Consider the following 22,233-nt stretch of genomic DNA (forward strand, 5'->3'; position numbering starts at 1 on the left):
GATTAGCCTAGTGAGCCGCGGCGCCGGCCCTATCTTGTCTTTTAAATAAGAATTTTTAAAGTTTTAAAAACTTATAAAGATTTATTTATTTATTTGAAAATCAGAGTTACAGAGAGAGAGTAGAGGCAGAGAGAGAGAGGTCTTCCATCTGATGATTCACTCCCCAATTAGCTGCAACAGCCGGAGCTGCACCGATCCAAAGCCAGGAGCCAAGAGCTTCTTCCGGGTCTCCCATGTGGGTGCACGGGCCCAGGGACTTGGGCCATCTTGTACTGCTTTCCCAGGCCATAGCAGAGAGCTGGATTGGAAGTGGAGCAGCTGGGTCTCGAACCGGTGCCCATATAGGATGCCGGCATTTCAGGCAAGGGCGTTAATCTGCTGTGCCACAGCGCCCGGCCCCAAAACTTATACATTTTTAAAATTTTATTTGAGGGCCCGGTATTGTGGTATGGTGGGTAAAGCCGCTTCCTGTAATGCCAGCATTCCATATGGGTGGTAGTTCAAGTCCTGGCTGCTCCACTTCGAATTCAGCATCCTTGCTGATGGCCTGGATAAAAGCAGCGGAAGATGGTCCAAGTGCTTGGGCCCCTGCCACCCATGTAGGAGCACTGGAGAAAGCTCCTGGCTCCTGGCTTCATTCTGGTTCCACCCTGGCTGTTGCAATAGTGAACCAGTGGATGGAAGTTCTCTGTCTCTCCGTCTCCCTCTGTAACTCTTTCAAATAAATAAATAAATCTTTAAATGTAGAAAAGAAAAAAAATTTTTATTTGCGAGAGAAAGACAGAGACAGAGAGTGAGCTTCTGTTTTCACTGTTTCACTTCCCAAATTCCCCCAACAGCCAGGTCCAAACGCAGGAGGTGGGAACACAACCCAGGTTTCCCATGCGGGTGGTAGGAATCCTTTACTTGAACCACCACCAGTGCTCCAGGAATCTGCATTAGCGGGAAGGAGTCAGGAGCCAGAGCCAAGAATCAAATCCAGGTACTTATTCCAAGGTGGGATGTCAGCACTGTTACTGTTGGCTAAATGCCCGTTCCTGTGCTTTTTTAAAGAAAGTATTCTCCTTTGGAAGTAATTGCTGGGGCCGGCGCTGTGGCCCAGTGGGTTAACGCCCTGGCCGGCATCCCATATGGGCGCTGATTGAAGACCCAGCTGCTCCACTTCCTGTCTGGCTCTCTGCTATGGCCCGGGAAAGCAGTGGAAGATGGCCCAAGTCCTTGGGCCCCTGCACCCACGTGGGAGACCTGGAGGAAGCTCCTGGCTCCTGGCTTCAGATCAGCTCAGCTCTGGCTGTTGCGGCCATTTAGGGAGTGAACCAGTGGATGGAAGACCTCCCCCCCCTCCCGCCTCTGCCTCTGCCTCTGCCTCTGCTTCTCTCTCTGTGTAACTCTGACTCTCAAATGAATGAATAAATCTTTTGAGGAAATAAAAGAGAACTGCAAATTGATTAGAAACAGACAACAAAGTAGAAAAATGGGCTCATGATTTGATCAAGGCCCTTGATTAAAGAGGGAACCCAAGTGGTCAGAAGACATTTTTGATAACACTCAGCATTATTGATGATCAAAGAATGGCAAATAAAGCCACAATTAAAGACCATTAAACATTTACCAGACTGACAAAGAAGGGATTATAAAATTGATCATACTGGGGCCGGAGCTGTGGCATAACAGGCTGGGCGCTGGTTTGTGTCCCAGCTGCTCCACTTCTGATCTAGCTCCCTACCAGTGTGCCTGAGAAATTAGTGGAAGATGGCCCAATTGTTTGGGCCCCTGCACCCACGTAGGAGTCCTAGAAGAAGCTCCTGGCTTCTGGCTTTGGATAGGCCCAGCTCCGGCCATTTCAGCTATTTGGGGAGTGTACCAGTAGATGGAAGATCTTTCTCCGTCTCTCCCCAATCCACCCCTGTAACTCTGCCTGTTAAATAAATAAATAAATAACTTTTTTTTTAATTGATCACATCAAAATAGGAGGCTTTTACTTGGCAAAATTATCATAAAGCCAAATCAACAAACTATCACTGGGCTAATTTACTTAATAGCTAAATGGTTCTTCCCAGTTAGTAAGAATAAGCTCAATAACCCAATTAAGAAGTGGGCAAAGGATATTAAAAAGAAATAAGACTGGCTCTTAAATACATGAAAGATGATCTACCTCTTAAGATAAATGGAAATTGAAACTAAAATGAAATGTCATTTTTTTAAAAGATTTTATTTATTTGAGAGGTAGAGTTACAGACAATGAGAGGGACAGACAAGAGAAAGGTCTTCCATCCGCTGGTTTACTCCCCAGATGGCTGCAATGGCTAGAGCTGGGCTGATTCAAAGCTAGGAGCCCCCTCTGGGTCTTCCATGTGGGTGCAGGGGCCCAAGTGCCTAGGGCCCTCCTCCGCTGCTTTCCCAGGCTGTAGCAGAGAGCTGGATTGGAAGAAGAGCAGCCGGGACTTGAACTGGTGCCCATATGGGATGCTGGTGCCACAGGCAGAGGATTAAGCTGCGCCACAACGCTGGCCCTCTGAAATGCGATATTTCATCTTCCAGATTGACGTATGTCAGAAAGTTGAGTAATAACATGTGTGGGAACAGTCAGTCTGTGCTTATGGTAGCATTTAACCCATGCCACCTCTGTGCAAGATGAAGCTTCAGCATTTATTGTTACAGGTATGCCTGTGTTCAGCACGGAAACTCGTATCTTAGGTTTTATAAAGAAACCACCCATATCATGATACAAATGACCTCTACATTGCTAGATTCACGGTCAGTTCTCAATTCCCATCTTACTTATCCTGTTAGTAGCATTTAATTGAGTTAATTAATCATTTTATCCTGGAAACATGTTACTTGACCCAGTCACATTTTGATTATCTTTCTCTCTCATTGGTTGTTCTCAGACTCCTTTGTCTAGATCCTTTGAAACAGGGCTCAGGCCTATTAGGGTAAATAGATTTTTTTAGAAGATTTTATTTATTTATTTATTTATTTATTTATTTATTTATTTATTTGAAAGGTAGAATTAGAGTGAGAGTGAAAGAAAGAGAAAAAGAGAGAGAGAGAAAGGTCTTCCATACACTGGTTCACTCCCCAAATGGCTGCAACAGCCGAAGCTGGGCAAATGCGAAGCCAGGAGCTTCTTGTGGGTCTCCCATGTGGGTGCAGGGGCCCAAGCACTTGGGCCAACTTCCACTCTTTTCCCAGGCCATGAAGCAGGGAGCTGAATCAGAAGAGGAGCAGCCACGACACGATCCAGTGCCCATATGGGATGCTGGCATCACAGGTGCAGGCTTAATCTGTGCCACAGCACTGGCCTCAAGGTAGATAGATTTATCTTTTCAAACATTTGCCATTTCTTTATGTTAAAAGCATCCCAGATTCTAGTTTCTAGTTTGTTTTACCTTATAAATAAATATACTGCACATTAATATAGTAGAGTAGTTGCTCCAGAACTTCTTACTCTTATCTGGCTGTAAGCTAGTATCTGTTAACCAGCTGTTCCTCCTGCCTCCCCGGCCTTTGGACTGTAGCCAGCCAAGTTCATGTTAACTGGGAGTAGGAGCTTTGATCCTGAGGGTACCTGTGCTGGACACTCCTTTCCTCCTTTCCCGCAGAGAACCAAAGGCTTGTTTCCTTACTTTAGTCTGTCTCTGCCAGATATCATTTCCTGTGAAAGACCTGTCACCTTCCTCTGCCCCTCCATCCTAAAAGTACTCTGGGGGCGGGCATTTGGCTTGGTGATTAAAGCACCGCTTGGGGCCCCCAAATCCCTCGGAGTGCCTGGGTTCCAGTCCTGGCTGTGCTGCCAATTCTAGCTTCCTGCTAATGTGTATCTTGGAAGGCAGCAGGTGATGGTTCAAGTACTAAGTCTTTGCCACCCATGTGGAATACTAGTATGGAGTTGCTGGAAACAAACGTTTAAAAAGCCCTTATCTTAAATTAAAGTATGTTTAATACATTTGGGGATACAATACCTGCATTTGAATTTATAGCCAGTGTCTCCTGTATTAGCCTGTTTTGGAGGATGTCATTTATTATATGGCTTGGCCCAATCAGTATGTTAATGGGCAAGGATTTTACAGTGTATTCCAGTAGTTCTAAGACTGTGTGTGGGACAGTAATGCAGTGTATGGATGTCAGGAATGCTGTAGCTGTGGCTTTGTTTTAATAACCTCGGGAAACTGAAACATTCTAAATATTTCATGCACTCCATTTAGTTTTCAGAAATTTCCTAGGAAATAATGCTTTGCCTTCTCTTGGCCAATTATCTGAGTCTAAATGCTTGTCTGAAATATTCAAACTGTCCACAAGGTTATAAAGTGAAATGCCTGCTTCTCCCCAGCACCACCCTTGGACTGTACAGAGGCAGTTGTTGGCTAGGATTGTACCCATCCCTGGGACTCTCACTGAAGAATGATGTTTGTGTAGAACAGCTTGTGTTTGTGGCTACCTTTTCATTATATTCTTAGAGTACCCTGTTTCCAAGATTAAAACTGTCAGAATATCTGTTCACAGGCTAGTGTGGTGGTTCCTTGTTCTAGGTAGAGAATTGCTTTTTATTAAACAAACAACCCAATCAGCTGGGTAAGGTGAAGCTGATTTTATAAGGCTTTTTGTAAACTGGTTACATCTAATGCTTTTCTCCTTCCAGCAGTTTTTTGACCTCATGTTAAGTTTTTTCTTTTTTTTAAGACATATTTTATTTATTTGAAAGGCAGAGTTACAGAGTGAAAGAGGGAGATCTTCTGTCCATTGATTAACTCCCCAAATGACCCCAACAACCAGGGCTGGGCCAGGCTGAAGCTCGGAGCTTCCTCCTGGTCTCAGCGTGAGTGCCAGGGCCCAATCTTTTGGGCCACCCTCCACTGCTTTCCCAGGTGCATTAGCAGGGAACTTGAGTGGAACTGGCACTCATATGGGATGCTGGCATCACAGATGGTGGCCCAACCAGCTACACCACAATGCTGGCCCCAAAAGATTTATTTTTTAAATAACTATTTTAAAAATAGGTAGAATGGCTTTAGAACTGTGGCAACTGGAACTACTATTGCTTGGCTTTATGATAATTTATTGGTTTACTTTCAACAAGTTATTTCACATCATTCCGCTTTACTTGTCTTTTAAACATTTTATAGGGTCATTTTGCACAAGAATTTGTAGCAGCTGTTCTTAAAACACTCTGTAGACAAAACAAAACAAAACAAAATTCCATTTATCTGGAGCCCCAGCAAGGACACGGTTGTTTACTTTTGTTTTGGGCTCATCTGTAGAAGCGTTTTTTCAGGGCACACCACAGAGTCGACAGGGTGTGCAGCCTCTGTGCCACCTAGAGCGCCAGCGGAGCTCTCTGGCAGTGCTGGCAGTGCTGTGGGCTGTCACCTGCCAGGGCACTGCATTATAGGAAACAGAATCACGTGAAGTGCATTGCTGTGTACAGTTCCCTGGAAATTAGCACTATGTTGCTTTGTAGCTTGTCAATCAGGATTTCCCATGGTGTAGATTGTCACCAGAGATAAGAACTTTAACCTGGGATACCTGGAATATATCTACCCCCACTATACTCTTGGCAGTAGGAAGAGGGATTAGAGGGTGGGTAGGGGGAATAGGACTAGCTTTTCTAGTTAGAGCTTTGTAAATGCACATTTTCTCCCTTGTGCTATTCTTATTCTGAAGCCATTGTTTCCCAAATCTCTGTCTCTTAGCACCAGTTCCAGATTTATGACTTCCCACTAGAAATATTCATTCGGTATCCCACTGAAACCCCTAATTCATATGTTCTGATGCACTGAAGCTGTAATTGTCTTGCTTTTGTGTCCTGAGCACATGAGCACACAGTAGGCGTCCTACGATTTTTGTTGAGTAAATGTTCTTCTTGAACTTGGATCCAGCTTAAGTCACTGCTGTTGCTTGAATGTGGTTTGGCTGCTGAACTCACATAGACATTTAAACCCCAGAGTCATAAATTAATGGTGTTAAGAAGATGGAGGGCTGGTGCTGTGGTGTAGTAAAGTTAAGCCTCTGCCTGCAACGCTGGCATCCCATATGGGTGCCAGTTCGAGTCCTCGCTGCTCTTCTTCTGATCCAGCTGCCTGCTGATGCTCTTGGGAAGGCAGTGAAGATTACCTAAGTGCTTGGGCCCCGGCACTCATGTGGGAGACCCAGAAGAAGCTCCTGGATCACCCAGCTCTGGCTGTTGTGGCCATCTGGGGAGTGAACCAGTGGATGGAAGACCTCTGTCTCTCTCTCTCTCTCTCTCTCTGTAATACTGCCTCTCAAATAAATAATTTTAAAAAAAGAAGAAGAGGTGGAACTTCCTCCTGTTATGGTGACCCGAGGTAGAGTCCAAGTGGAGGTATTTCATTGTAGTGATGCAAAGCTGCCTAATGTAGCCACTTCCTTTAAGAAACCCTTTCTGTCCCTCTGTCTACTACTGTCCCCCAGCCTGGGTCAGGTATTACTTTACGAAGTCATTGTGGTGTTCTGTACATACCTGACCTAACTAAAGCACTCCTCCCTCTGTAATTCCTCCTTTTCTTCTTCCACTAGATACTCAGTGTGTCCCCAGTCAGTACAGTTTCCCTCTGGGTCTAAATGGAAAACAAGTTGGCCCTGCCCTGTCTGTTGATTTCTCTCTGCTCTGTAGAGCCACCTGTACAGTGAAACTAAGAGTCTATGGGTGCATGTGTCTTGTGGAACCATTCATCCATCTTTGTACTCTCACCTGTCTGGATGACTATAAATTCATAACAGATCTGCTAGTTCCCCACTTTAATCTGCCTCAAAATTCCGTTGGTTTTAAACGTCCACATTTCCAGTTCCTGGCTTATGATGCTGCCTTAATATTTGTTGAATAAAAATATAAAATATAAGTTCCTTTTTTTTTTTTTTTTTGACAGGCAGAGTGGACAATGAGAGAGAGAGACAGAGAGAAAGGTCTTCCTTTGCCGTTGGTTCACCCCCCCATGGGCCCAAGGACTTGGGCCATCCTCCACTGCACTCCCGGGCCACAGCAGAGAGCTGGCCTGGAAGAGCGGCAACTGGGACAGAATCTGGCGCCCTAGCCGGGACTAGAACCCGGTGTGCCAGCGCCGCAGGCGGAGGATTAGCCTAGTGAGCCGCGGCGCTGGCCATGTTCCATTTTTTTTAGTATGTCATTTTCAGAAGCTTTTAGGAGCTTTGCCATTTAATTTTGTTTCATGATCAGTTTTCAGATGACCAGAAACCAGTTTGTGTTTTATAATGTAGGAAGAAATAAAACCCCTGACTAGAGTAAAGCTTTTTTTTTTTTTTTGGTAGAACATTTTTGTTGGGTTGTCAAGGAAGCTCACCAAGGAGAGCTATTTACCAGTAGGAAGTATGACTACAAAGTAAGGAGGCTTGCTTACTCAGCCTCCTTATTACACACAATTTTTTTGACAAATTTTTTTTATAGTTTTATTTATTTATTTGAAAGGCAAAGTTGCAGAGGCAGAGAGAGGAGAGAGGTCTTCTATCCTCTGTTTCACTCCCCAAATGGCAGTAACAGCCAGAGCTGGGCCAATCAGGAGCCAGGAGCTTCTTCTGGATCTTCCACACGGGTGCAGGGGCCCAAGCACCTGGGCCATCTTCTATTGCTTTCCCAGGCCACAACAGAGAGCTGGATCGGAAGTGAACTAGCTGAGACTCCAACTGGCGGCCATATGGGATGCCAGCACTGCAGGTGGCGACTTTACCTGCTATGCCACTGTGCTGGCCCCTACATATAGTTTCACTTCATATAATCATACTTTGAATGTTCCAAGCAGTAATACTTAGTGGATTTGCCAATTCACGTTTCACATTGATTGAAATTTATGAATTGAATGGCTGTACATTACATCAGAGGTTTCCTTTCCTCTGCTGTGGTTTTGAAATGTTCCTGTGAAGGTCCTTCATTCGGACTGTGTGATTTAATTGGCTGGCCCTTGTCAGCCTTTGAAGCGAGGCTGAAGTTCAGAATAGCCAGTAAACTCTGTGCCAGGAAGTGTGAAGACAGAACGTGCGTTGTTACTTATGTAATAAGTCAATGAGGGATTAACACAGTTTACTACTTTCTCTTTTGAATCTTCCTTGTATGTTCAGTAGATATGACCTAGATGCCGTTGTCTAGAGTCTTTGGAGAACTTTTTTTACTTTGTAACTTGAATTAGTATCTATATTTGGGTTTATTTTTACTTTTGAAAAGGAATATTCAGAAATGTAACATGGGGGGCCAGTGCTGTGGCATGACTGGTTAGGCCGCAACCTGCAGCTCCGACATCCCATATGGGTACCAGTTCAAGTTCCAGCTGTTCCATTTCTGATCCAGCTCCCTGCTAATGTGCCTAGGAAAGCAGCGGAAGATATCCCAAGTCTCTTGATTTCCTGCACCCATGTGTGAGACCTGGAAGAAGCTCCTAGCTCTTGGCTTTGGCCCGGCCCAGCCCCAGTCATTGCGGCCATTTGGGGAATGAAACAGTGGATAGAAGATCTCTGTCTCTTCTCCCTCTGTAACTCTGCCTTTCAAATAAATAAATAAATAAATAAATATTTAAAAAGGTAACATTGGGGGCAGGCATTTGACTCATTGGTTAAGATGTCAGTCAAGATGCTTGTGTTGCGTATCATAGTGACTGACTGAGTCAAGTTGGATCCCACTTTGGATCCAGTTTCTTGGTAATGCACGTCCTGGGAGGCAGCTGGGCACAGCTCAAGTACTGGTTCCTTGCCACCCAGTGAGGAGACCCAGATTGAGTTGTGGGCTCTTGCTTTGGCCTAGCCTAGCCGTGGCTGTTGCAGGCATTTAGAGAGTGAGCCAGCAGTTGGAAGATCTCTCTCACTGTCTCTCTGTTTCTTTCAGTTAAAGTAAAAATAAGTAAATAATAAATGTTTAATAATTTAAAGGTAACGTTGATCACAATTACCAAGGAAAATGAGTATTCTGCATGTTTCATGCAAATGAGATCATATAATATGACCTTTGTGTCTGGCTTCTTTCACCTAGCATCATGTGTGAGTACTTCACTCCTTCTTTCAGCTGGATACTATCCCATGTGTGTACCTGCACATTTTGTTTATTGTGAGTGCACATTGGGTTGTTTCTAACTTTTGGCTGTTGTGTATAACACCACTGTGTACATTCATGTACAAATATTTGCTTAAGTACCCATTGTCAATTCTTTGGGGTATATATCTAGTGTGGAATTACGAAATTATATAGTACTTTTTAAAAAGATTGAATTTTATTGGAAAGGCAGAGAGAGAAGAGAGATATTCTATCTGCTAGTTAACTCCTCAGATGGCCACAACAGCCAGATCTGGGCCAGGAACTCCTCTGGGTCTCCCATATGAGTGGCAGTGTCCCAACTACTTGGGTCGTTTCTGCTGCCTTCCCAGGAGCAGAATTGAGTTGTGGGCTCTTGATTTGGCCTAGCCCAGCCGTGGCTGTTGCAGGCATTTAGAGAGTGAGCCAGCAGTTGGAAGATCTCTCTCACTGTCTCTCTGTTTCTTTCAGTTAAAGTAAAAATAAGTAAATAATAAATGCTTAATAATTTAAAGGTAACATTAGAAGGCAGCTTAATCAGAAGTGGAGTAGCCAGAACTCAGAGTGACATTCTGGAATGGGATGTGGGTATCTCAAGTGGCAGATTAAAATGCGTGTGTGGGGCCAGCGCTGTGGCGTAGCGGGTAAAGCCACTGCCTGCAGTGCCGGCATCCCATATGGGTGCCGGTTCAAGTCCTGGCTGCTCCTCTTCCGATCCAGCTCTCTGCTACAGCCTGGGAGGGCAGTAGAGGATGGCCCAAGTCCTTGGGCACTTGCTTCCGCATGGGAGACCGGGAAAGAGCACCTGGCTTCAGATAGGCACAGCTCCTGCTGTTTGTGGCCAGTTGAGGAATGAACCAGTGGAAGGAAGACCTCTCTCGCTCTCTGCCTCTCCTTCTCTCTCTGTGTAACTTGACTTTCAAATGAATAAATAAATCTTTTTTTTTTTTAAATGCTGTGTGCTTTATCTGCACATTTTGTTAACTTTTTGAGGAATTACCAAACTGTTTTCTCCAGTGGCTAAATCTTTTCACATTCCTAGAAGCAATCTATGAGGGGTTCCAGTTTCTCAACAACTTTGCCAACACTCTTTACATTCCTTTTGTTTGTTTGAATATAGCTAACCTAGTGGGTATGTCATTGTGGTGTTACTCTGCATTTCCCTAGTAAATAATGATAGTGAACATATACTTTTGTGCTTATTGTTTGGAGAAATATTGTCTTTTTGTTGTAAGATTTCCTTATATATTTTAGATACCTAATTTTTAGATATGTGATTTGCAAATATTTTCTCCTATTGGTTGTCTTTTCACATACTGCCTTTTGATGCATTGACATCTTTAGTATTTTTTGCAAGTTTATTTATTTGAAAGGCAGAGAGAGAGAGAGAGAGCACAAAGCCAGGAGCCTGGAACTCTACCTAGGTCTCCATTGTGGGTGCAGGGGCCCAATGACTTGGGCCATCTTCTGCCTCTTTCCCAGGCACATTGGCAAGGAGCTGGATTGGAAGTGGAGTAGCCAGGACACAAAGTGGTTTCTGGCATTGCAGGCAGTGGCTTAACCCTACAAGAAGTCTTGTAGTTTTGGTGAAATCCAGTTTGTCTTTTTTTCCTGTGTTCATATTTTTCATGTCATATTTCATGTCATATTTAAGAATTTGGAATGTTTTATGATTTATCCCTATATTTTATTCTAAATATTTATGGTTTTAGCTCTATGTTTAGGGTGTTGGTCCATTTTGAGTTAATTTTTATGTATGATCTGTGAGGGTAATTCATGAGAACTCTGTTTTGATGGCAAAATTTAATGGAGCCTTCATATTGTATTTGTATCAACTGAAAACTGCTATGCGTTTCATATTATTTTATTTATTTATTTGAGAGACATACAGAGTGAATCAGAAAGAGAGATAATCTCCTATCTGCTGGTTCACTTCCTAAATGTCTGCAATGGCCAAGGCTGGGATGGGGCCAAAGCCACGGGCCTGAAGCTCAATTCAGGTCTCCCATGTGGGTGATAAAAAAATGCAACCACTTGAGCCATCATCCACTGCTTCCCAAGGTTCATATTAGCAGAAAACTTGAATCAGGAGTAAAACCCAGGTACCCTGATGTGGGACTTGGGCTTCCTTTTTAAAAAATATTTATTTATTTAAAAGAGTTAGAGGGAGAGACTCAGTGGAAATCTTCCAACCTCAGGCCTCTTAACCGCTAGACCAAATGCCCACCCCTCATAGTATTTTTTTTTTAATTATTCTGCATTGCACTAATCAAAGTAGAATCTGTATTATTTATGTAATTTTTCATTTTATCTGAAAGGGAGGGAGGGAGAGAGAAAGAGATATCTTCCATCTGTTGGTTTATTCCCCAAGTGCGTGCAACTGTCAGACTGGGCCAAACTGAAGCCAAGAGCCAGGAAATAAATCTGTGTCTCCCACATTGGTGGCAGGGACCCAAGGACTTGGGCTGTCACTTGCTGCCACCCAGGGTGCACCTTAGCAGGAAGCTGGATTGGAATGGAGGAGCCAGGACTTGAATCAGGCACTCCAGTAGGGATGCAGGTGTCCTGAGTAGTGTCTTAACCGTGGCACTGAATGCCTGCCCCAATGTGTACATTTTAAAAGTAGTACTGGTAAGTATAAAGCATGATTTTTTTCAGTCCGTGGGTTGGAATTGGTGACTGTATATGGGTTCGTGGGTCTGTGGGTCCCTTTCTCAGAACTCCATTGTGTCCTCCGAGTCTGGAGATCACAGATTTTGTAGATGAGCATGTGGACATTTGGGGAGTAGAGCAGTGGATAGGAGGAGTTCTTTCTTGCATGCATTCTTTCTCTCTTTGCCTTTCAAAAAAAAAGTCTGGTTTTGTTTTATCTGAAAACAGAGAATATTTTTACTTCACATGTACACTGCTGAGTTAAAGTCTCACTGTTCTCTTAGAGCTGAGAATGGTGTGTTGTATTGACCCATGGTGATCTGATGGGACAGGAACTGGGACACAGAGGATTGAGAAACTTGGAGGGGAAGGGTTGGACCATGGTGAAAATCCTGGCCAGTGGTCACCTTTCTTCACGTTCATCAATGATAATCTTTTGTTTTTTGTCACCTTGTCAGGTGTGTATTCTAAAGACTTTTGAGGCCGGCACTGTGGCTTACTAGGCTAATCCTCCGCGTTGAGGCACTGGCACACCGGGTTCTAGTCCCGGTCGGGGCACCAGATTCTGTCCCAGTTGCCCCTCTTCCAGGCCAGCTCTCTGCTGTGGCCAGGGAGTGCAGTGGAGGATGGCCCAAGTGCTTGGGCCCTGCACCCCATGGGAGACCAGAATAAGCACCTGGCTCCTGCCTTCGGATCAGCGCGGTGCGCCGGTCGCAGTGGCCGTTGGAGGGTGAACCAACGGCAAAGGAAGACCTTTCTGTCTCTCTCTATCTCACTGTCCACTCTGCCTGTCAAAAAAAATATATATATTTTTTTTGAATAGGGAGAAATAGAGAAGATAAATAGCTGAGAGTCAGAGAGGGGATAATGGCCACTATTTCTGATTTTGCTCGATCATATGTCTATTTGTTCTAACAATATGGATGCCAACTTATAAGAGGTAGTTTGGAGAGGTATAAACAAGAATGGGTCTGAGTTACTTTGATGTGTATGGTGTTTAAACTCTGAATCTGTCTGAATGTGCCTTTTCAAATTTTTAACCCCTCCCCAACGTGACCTCTGTGATTTCAGGTACTACTTGTGAGCAGTAGTCGCCATCCAGACCGATGGATTGTCCCTGGAGGAGGCATGGAGCCCGAGGAGGAGCCCAGTGTGGCAGCAGCCCGAGAAGTCTGTGAGGAGGTACGCATGAGGAGGAAGGGCACAGCTGTCCCTTAAGTTCCTGAGCCTGTCCTGCCTGTCTAGTGCTTTAATTTATCACCATCCACTGAGTAAGCACACTCAGGATCGCAGAAAGCTGGCTTTTTTGGTTTGTTTATGCCTTCTTGATTCAGGGGTGATTGAGCTGTGATGTGGTAATATTTATCAGGCTCTGTATGGAGGAAGAGAGCTGATAGTAATGGTTTTATCTGATTATATGGGACAGTCCTTTGTGACTTCCGATGGGTCTCTTCCAGCATTGCTGCTTTTACCTGTGGCAAAGATCAAGAATAAAATAGGGGTCAGTGCTGTGGTGCGGCGGGTTAAAGCCCTGGTCTGCAATGCGGGCATCCTGTATGGGTGCTGGTTCGAGTCTCGGCTGCTCCACTTCCTATCCCGCTCTCTGCTTTGGCCTGGGAAAGCAGTGGAAGATGGTCTAAGTCCTTAGGCCCCTGCACCTGCATGGGAGACCCAGAAGAAGCTCCTGGCTCCTGGCTTTGGATCAGCACAGCTCCAGCCATTGCAGCCATCTGGAGAGTGAACCAGCGGATGGAAGACCTCTCTCTCTGTCTCTCTGTCTCTGTTTCTCTCTCTGTCTCTCTTTCTCTCTGTGCGTGCGCGCGCGTGCGCATGTGTGTAACTCTGACTTTCAAATAAATAAGTGGATTAAGCCACTGCTTAGGTCTCCCATATCCCCTATCAGAGTGTGTGGTTCAAGTCCCTGGCACTGTGTAGTAAGTTAAGCCTCGGGTCTGGCGCTATGGCTCACTTGGTTAATCCTCCGCCTGCGGCGCCAGCATCCCATATGGGCACCAGGTTCTAGTCCCGGTTGCTCCTCTCCCAGTCCAGCTCTCTGCTGTGGCCCAGAAGGGCAGTGGAGGATGGCATGGGTGCTTTGGCCCCTATACCTGCATGGGAGGTCAGGAAGAAGCACCTGGCTCCTGGCTTCGGATCGGTGCAGCGCCAGTCGTGGCAGCCATTTGGGGAGTGAACCAATGGAAGAAAGACCTTTCTCTCTGTCTCTCTCTCTCTCACTGTCTATAACTCTACCTGTCAAATAATAAAATAAAATAAAATAAAATAAAATAAAATAAAATAAAATAAAATAAAATAAAAAGTTAAGCCTCTACCTACAGTGCTGGCATCACATATGGGCACCAGTTTGAGTCCCAGCTGCTTTGCCTCCCATTCAGCTCCCTGCTAATGCACCTGGGAAAAGCAGCAGAAGATGGCCTAAGTACTTGGACCCCTGCATCCAAGTGAGAGATCCAGAAGAAGCTCCTGGTTCCAGGGTTTGGCCTGGGCCAGTCCTGGCCATTGTGGCCATTTTGGGGAGTGAACCAGTGGATGGAAGATTCTCTCTCTGGCTTTCAAACACATAAATAAATCTTTGGGGGGGCGGGGAGTCCCACTATTCTGCTTCTGATTCAGCTTCCTGCTGATTCACCTGGGAGGCAGCAGATTGGGTCCCTGCCACCCATATGGGAGACCTGGGCTCTTGACTCTGGCCTGGCCCATCCCTGGCTGTTGCAGGTGTTTGAGGAATGAACCAGTAGGTGGAAGATCTCTTTGTCTGTCTCTCCCCTCTCTGTGTTATTCTGCCTTTCAAATAAATAATAAATCTAAAAAACAAAAACAAAAAAACAGAAAAAATCTTTAGGGTTTATTTTTTTTTTAAAGATTTATTTATTTGTTTAAAAGAGTGACACAAAGAGAGAAGGAGAGTCAGAGAGAGAGGTCTTCCATCTGCTGATTCACTCCCTGATTAGCCACAATGACCAGAGCTACACCGACCCAAAGCCAGGAGCTAGGAGCTTTTTCCAGGTCTCCCACATAGGTGCAGGGGCCCAAGGACTTGGGCCATCTTCTGCTGCTTTCCCAGGCCATAACAGAGAGCTGGATGGAAAGTGAAGCAGCCAGGACCTGAACTGGCACCCATATGGGAATGCCAGCACTGCAGGTGGTGGCTTTACCAAATGTGCCACAGTGCCGGCCCCATAGAGTTTATTTTGTTAGAAATGTACTTACATTGGAATGTACTAATACGTGTTTATTTTATAATGTAAAAGACCAGATAAAATATAACTTTGAATTCAGATCCTTTATGCAGTCTGTGTTAAAATTATAAGGCATTATAAGGCAAAAGTAGCATAGACAATGCGTAACACAAACAAATGGATGTGGCTGTGTTCCAGTACAGCTTTATTTACAAATCCAGTACTGAGCTGCAATCCGTACAGAGTGTGGTTGTTGAAACATCAGCATCAGCCAGGAGCTTGTTGAAATGGAAACTCTCAGGCCCCAGTTGAGGCCTAGTGTATGTATAGCAGAGTCTGATTTTCTAGGCTCCCCAGCTGATTTTTAGAACCCACTTGCACTAGAGTGTGGAATTCTGACGAGTGTTCTGAGACTCCCTCCTGAAGGACTTGTGGAGAGAAATGCTCTCTGAGGGATGGATTCTGATTTGGCTGTCTCCACATCCATTCCAATCCCCTCTGATACAAAGAGACTTGAAAACAACAAAGGACTTTTCCCAGACTTGTAACAAATGCAGCTAAGTCTCCTTGGTGTGGTAGAGGTTTGCCCAGTGTAAAGCACTCGTACAAGACTGTTGCAGATAGCTCAAGGAGAGAAGCAGGTTCTGTTGTGAGGATAGCAGCCCTGTTGGCTTTGGTGGCACACACTTCGACAGGAGGAGATATGGTTCTGGAATTGGCAGCTGTGGGCTCAACTTTCTGTTTGGCTGAGTGCTTTATTTGGCAGGGTCTCGATCCATCCCAGAGACAGCCGGTCCTTTGGAAGCCCAGTTGTGCAGTATTTAGGAAGTTGTCCTAGAACCGTGGCCTGCAGTCTCTGTCTTTAGCTCTCCCAAAGATTCTGTAAATTCTTTTTATCCCTTAATAAATCTCTTAATCAGATTGCTTTCTACTGTCTGCAGTTAAGAATCTTGATTAGTTCAGATGCCCTGGGAGTGGTGACTGCGAGTCCTGTCAGTACTCCTGCTTGGCAGTGTTAACCTGCAGTGGGCTGCTAGGGCAGATTCCGGTTCAGATCCAGAAACTGTGCCTTCTGCATGGCTGTTGACTGAAATACAGAAATAAATAAATAAGGCACCTAAGTTTTGCTCTCAGTGCATTTTATTTTATTTTTTTTATTTTTATTTTTATTTTTTTTTGACAGGCAGAGTGGACAGTGAGAGAAGAGTCAGAGAGAAAGGTCTTCCTTTGCCGTTGGTTCACCCTCCAATGGCCGCCGTGGCCAGCGCGCTGTGGCCGGCGCACCGCGCTGATCCGATGGCAGGAGCCAGGTGCTTCTTCTGGTCTCCCATGGGGTGCAGGACCCAAGCACTTGGGCCATCCTCCACTGCACTCCCTGGCCACAGCAGAGAGCTGGCCTGGAAGAGGGGCAACCAGGACAGAACCGGCACCCCACCTGGGACTAGAACCCGGAGTACTGGCGCCGCAGGCGGAGGATTAGCCTAGTGAGCCGCAGCGCCGGCCTCAGTGCATTTTAACATCTCATGGAGAATACAAAGCAAATTGGAAATTATAATTTGAAAGTTAAGATTTGAAGGAGTAGTTAGTTCAGCAGCTAGAATAGCCACTTCTGGCACAAAGATTGGCTTCTAGGAAGTCATCTGTAAGGTTTTGGACTTGCTGATTTAAAATTCTTCTATTTGGGAGCACATGTTTGGCACAGTCTTTAGAATGTTGCTTGGAACACCCACATCACATTTTGGATTGCCTAGATATGAGTCCTGGCTCTATTCATAATTCCAGCTTCCTGCTAACACATACCCTGGGAGGCAGCAGGTTATGGCTCAGGCAGTGGGGTCCCTGCCACCCCTGTGGGAGACTCAGATGGAGTTCTGGGCTCCTAGCTTCAGCCTGGCCTAGTCCCTGCTCCTGCAGGTATTTGGGGAGTGAACCAGCAGATGGAAGATCTCTGTCTTTATCTGTCTCTCTGCCTTTCAAATAAATGAAAATAAATTTAAGTACAAGTTTAAAATATGCAGCAGATTAAGCTGCCACCTGCAGTGCCTGCATCTCACAGTGGAGTGCCCATTCAAGCTCTCATCCGGCTTCCTGCTAATGCACCCAGGAAGGCAGTGGAAAATGGCCCAAGTCCTTGGGCTCCTAACACCCTGTGGGAGACCAGTGTGGAGTTCCTGGCTCCTGGCTTCAACCTGGCTCAACCCTGTTTGCCGTGGCCATTCAGAAAGTGAACCAGCAGATGGAAGATCCCTCTCCTCCCCCCTCCTCCTCTCATAAAACAGGAATGAAATACAGGGTGAACCTTTCTTTATTCTGAAGCAGATCAGACCCTATTTTCCTGTTGGGAATGAGAAATGCCTGAGGTACAGACAGGACTTGAGGGCCAAGTATGGCTCTGTGCTTTCTCTTCCTAAATTCTGGACATCATAACCTTTGGCCCCTTCTGGAGGATCCCAAAGATTTGACTGTTGAGTAAGCGTGGTAGGACCTGTTGGTGCATAATTTTGATTTAAATCCAATTGGCTTCTGTAGGTTCTTAGGTGCCTAAGACAAAAGTGATGTTTGACAGAGTTATATTGCAAGTTTGGGTTCAGGCAGGTTGTTCCAAGACCTGAAATAGAATGATAGTTCTGGAGTAGAGAGAGAGGGCAAAGTTCAGAGACCTTGGTTGGAGAACTATGGCTGGAACCCAGTGGTTGTGCTTTTGTGGAACACGGTTTGGAGTTAGTGTGGGTCTCAAGGAAGCTGTTCTGTTGGGTGTTACAGTGGAATGGTCCGTGGGTTACACAGGTGCATCTGAGATGTAGAAAACTGGATGATGGCAGCAGGAAATGCTTATAAATGAGATGAGTCAGATTCTTTAAATATTCTCATACTGTATATAAGGTTATTAAGATTTTAAACTTAATATCACAAGTTGGAAATAAGTACTCAATTATACTTTTTAAAAATTTTATTTAAAGTCTCTCATTGTGGTGCAGTGGGGTAAGCCACTGCCTGCAATGCTGGCATCCCATGTGAGCACCGGTACATGTATCAGCTGCTCTCCTTCTGATCCACCTCCTGCTCATGCACCTGGGAAGGCAGTGGAGGATGGCCCAAGTGCTTGGGACCCTGCACCCCATGGGAGACTCAGATGCAATTCCAGGCTCCTACTTCAGCCTGACCCACTCCCAGCCGTTGCAGCCATTTGGAGAGTGAACCAGCATATGGATGATCTCGCTCTCTTCTCTCCCCCTCCCTCTCTCCCTCTCTGTGTGTATGTGTGTGTCTGTAACTCTGCCTTTCAAATAAATATGTAAATCTTAAAACCAACTTTTTAAAAATTTGAGAGGCAGAAAGAGACGGAACTCCCATCTACTGGTTCACTCCCCAGATGCCTGAAACTATTGGGACTGGGCTGCGCTGAGTAGGGAGCCAGCAACTCAATTACCTGAGCCATTGCTGATGCCTCCCAAGGTCCACACTAGCAGGAAGCTGGAGTCTGGGGTTGGAGCCAGGAATCAAACCCAGGTACTTTGATGTGGGACACAGACTTCTTAACCACTAAATGCCTACTTCTCAAAGAATACAAATTTGAGGTTATAAGGCTGGCAGTCGGGGCTGGTGTTGTGGTTAAGCTGCCGCTTGTGATGCTGGCATCCCATATGGATGCCAGTTCAAGTTACAGCTGTTCCACTTCCAACTCCCTGCTAATAAACCTTAAATGAAAAAAAAAAAAAAAAAAGATTGACAGTCTAATGCTTCACAGTCTTATAAGCATTTCAAAATCATAAAATATGTCTGGGCTCTTTTATAAGAAAAATTTATACTATGATTTTCATTTTTATGAAACATTCCTATATTTAATTCTAAATATTTCCAGGACTGAAAGATGCTTAACCCCCCCAAAAAACACTAGAGACTGGTAATCGTGATTGACCCTGTTTACTCTCACTCCATTAAGACTCCAAAACTTGGCTGGCGCCGCGGCTCACTTGGCTAATCCTCCGCCTGTGGTGCCGGCACCCTGGGTTCCAGTCCTGGTTGGGGTGCCAGATTCTGTCCCGGTTGCTCCTCTTCCAGTCCAGCTCTCTGCTGTGGCCCCGGGGAGGCAGTGGAGGATGGCCCAAGTGCTTGGGCCCTGCACCCACGTGGGAGACCAGGAGAAGCACCTGGCTCCTGGCTTTGGATCGCCGCAGCGCGATGGCATCGTAGCAGCCATTTGGGGGGGTGAACCAATGGAAGGACGACCTTTCTCTGTCTCTCTCTCACTGTCCACTCTGCCTGTCCAAAAAAAAAAAAAAAAAGTTGATGAGAGAGAGAGAGATGATATCGTCCATCCATTGGTTCACTCCCCAGATGACCACATCTGTCAGCCCAGGGCCAGGCCGAAGCCAGGAACTTCTTCCACATCTCCCACATGGGTGGCTGGGCCCAGGTACTTGGCCCATCTTCTGCTACTTTCCCAGGCCATTAACAGGGAGCTGGATCAAAAGTGGAGCAGCCGGGACTTGGACCAGCACCCATACAGGATGCTGGCATTGCATGCGACAGCCCAATCCACTATGACACAATGCCAACCCCTTCCTCAAATTTTTAGTACACTGCCATACGTAAAATAAAAACGTCACAGCAGGTATGTGTGGTTTCATTCACCTTTGTTGAAGATAGTTTTCCATTGTCTAGCTACCTTAATACAATATCCTAAGGTTGCCTTCCTCAGCTGTTCAGAACTGTTTTCAGTGATCTCTGGCCCCAACTAATCGACCTCACAACAGTCCATCAGGAACTTAATGTAACCCTTCTTGATCCCATCTGTATTTTCAGGTACGAACATAGGAAATGCCATAATGATTTTATTTTTAAAATCTGTTTTCTCATCCTGGTTCTGTAGCATGCAGTCTCTGTCCTGCAAAGAATGGTTGTGTTCTTTTATACATGTGTGTATCATAGCAGCCAAAAGTCCATATGGTATCTCAGAACTGTTTCTAACGGGAAAGTTCCTCACGTCTCTTGTTATACAGGAGGAGAACATTTTTTTTAAGTCTGTGTCTACTTGGAATAATTTAAGAAATTATTTTTGTTACTCTTTTTATAGCTTATAAATGTTTGGCTCTATTTGGAGTTAGGGAAAAGCTATGGCTCAGTGTGACTGTGTTGTATTTTCTTTTTTTTTTTTTTTAAGATTTATTTATTTATTTGAAAGAATTACACAGAGAGAGGAGAGGTAGAGGGAGAAGGGGAGAGAGAGAGAGAGAGAGACGGGGGGGGGGGGTCTTCCATCTGATGGTTCACTCCCCAGTTGGCTGCAACGGCCGGAGCTGTGCCGATCGGAAGCCAGGAGCCAGGAGCTTCTTCCCGGTCTTCCATGTGGGCACAGGGACCCAAGGACTTGGGCCATCTTCCACTGCTTTCCCAGGCCATAGCAGAGAGTTAGACAGGAAGTGGAGCAGCCGAGTCTTGAACCAGTGCCCATATGGGATGCAGGCGCTTCAGGCCAGGGCGTTAACCTATTGTGCCATAGTGCCACCCCCTGCCTTTTTTTTTTCTTTTTAAAGATTTATCTATTTATTTGAAAGGCAGAGTTACCGAGAGGGAACAATATCTTCCATTTGCTGGTTCACTCCCCAAATGGCCACAACTGGGGCTGGTCCAGGCAGAAATGAGGATCTGAAACTCCATCCTGGTCTCCTGTGGGTGCAGGGGCCCAAGGGCAATCTTCCCCTGCCTTCCCAGGTGTATTAGCAGGAAGTTGGATCAGAAGTGGAGCAGCCAGGACTTGAACCAGTGCCCATATGGGATGCAAGGGATGGCTTAACCCATTGTGTCACAATGCCACCCCGACCGTGTTGTATTTTCATCTTTTTTTTTTTTTTTTAAGATTTATTTATTGGTTTATTTGAGAAGTAACAGAGAGGAAGAGACAGAGAGAAAGGTATTTCATCGGCTGGTTCACTCCCCAAATGGCCACAATGGCTGGAGCTGATCCAATCTGGAGCAGAGAGCCAGGAGCTGCTTTTATGTCTCCCACGTGGGTGCAGGGACCATATGGGATGCCAGCATTCCAGGTGGCGGCTTCACTAGCTGTACCGTAAAATGGTTCCCAGAAGCATGAATATTTAAAATCCGGAACTTGAATCACAAAATATATATCATTCAGTAACAAAGCTTAAAATATGAATAACCTATCAAGAATGTTTTCAGTTATTTTGATATAAGCGAAACAGTTTTGGGGAATTATGAAGGAAGTAATTTTGTAGACTGGGGTCTCCAACTCATCAGCTTGTAGAGGAGCAGACAGACAGTTGACGTGGGTGAGGTTCTGACCTAATGAGGAGAACCTGTCCTAGCTGGGAGGTGGCCTCTGCTGAGACTCTGCCAGTAATTGTCAAGATGAGACCCATTGTGTAGGATTAAAACATCATGTTGGAGACTGACATTTGGCACAGCAGTTAGCATAACCTTTGGGATTCCGCATCCCATATTGGAGTACTTGTGTTTAAGTTCCAGCCCCTTCTCTGATTATAGCTTCCTGCTAATGTGCACTCTGGGAGGTAGCAGGTAATGGCTCAGGTGGTTGGGTCTGGGAGACAAAGATTGACTTCCAGGCTCCTGGCTTTGTCCTGGCCCACCTCCAGCTGTTGGTTGGCATTTCAGGAGAGGATCACTGGGTTGAAGATCTTTCTCTCTCTCTGCCTTTCAAATAAATTTTAGAAATATTCTTAATGTGTCTTCTAAAGTAAAATCTTCAAAATGTTAATGTAATATATGTATATGGATTAAAAGACAGTAATGGTGGGCTGGTGCCGTGGCTCAATAGGCTAATCCTCCACCTAGCAGCGCCGGCACACCGGGTTCTAGTCCCGGTCGGGGCGCCGAATTCTGTCCCGGTTGCCCCTCTTCCAGGCCAGCTCTCTGCTGTGGCCCGGGAAGGCAGTGGAGGATGGCCCAAGTGCTTGGGCCCTGCACCCCATGGGAGACCAGGATAAGCACCCGGCTCCTGCCTTCGGATCAGTGTGGGGCGTCAGCCACAGCGCGCCAGCCGTGGTGGCCATTGGAGGGTGAACCAACGGCAAAGGAAGACCTTTCTTTCTGTCTCTCTCTCTCACTATCCACTCTGCCTGTCAAAAAAAAAAAAAAAAAAAAAAAAAAAAAAAAAAAAAAAGACATTAATGGACTGGCACTGTAGTTGTAGTACAGTGGGTGAGGCCGCCTGTAATGCTGGCATCCCATGTGAGTGCAGATTCAAGTTCTGGCTGCTCCACTTATGCAGCTCCCTACTAATGCTCCTGGGAAAGCAGTAGAAGAGGGCCCAAATATTTGGGCTCTTGCCATCCTTGAGGGAGACCTGTATGGAGTCCCAGGCTACTGGCT

At 45.5% G+C, this 22,233-nt stretch overlaps 1 protein-coding gene across 2 annotated transcripts in view; it reads left to right on the forward strand.

Annotated features, from left to right (window-relative positions):
• The window catches only part of NUDT3 (nudix hydrolase 3), a 109,135-nt gene that overhangs the window by 42,238 nt on the left and 44,664 nt on the right, over positions 1-22,233 (forward strand). For both annotated transcript variants that reach the window (XM_051854821.3, XM_089334079.1), the window contains exon 2: positions 12,755-12,865. In XM_051854821.3, coding sequence (XP_051710781.1) covers positions 12,755-12,865 — 111 coding nt within the window. The remainder of the gene's footprint in view (positions 1-12,754; positions 12,866-22,233) is intronic.

The sequence above is a fragment of the Oryctolagus cuniculus genome, chromosome 5 (genome assembly GCF_051225735.1).
Source record: "Oryctolagus cuniculus isolate XC-2025 breed Fujian yellow rabbit chromosome 5, ASM5122573v1, whole genome shotgun sequence".
Classification (NCBI taxonomy): domain Eukaryota; kingdom Metazoa; phylum Chordata; class Mammalia; order Lagomorpha; family Leporidae; genus Oryctolagus; species Oryctolagus cuniculus.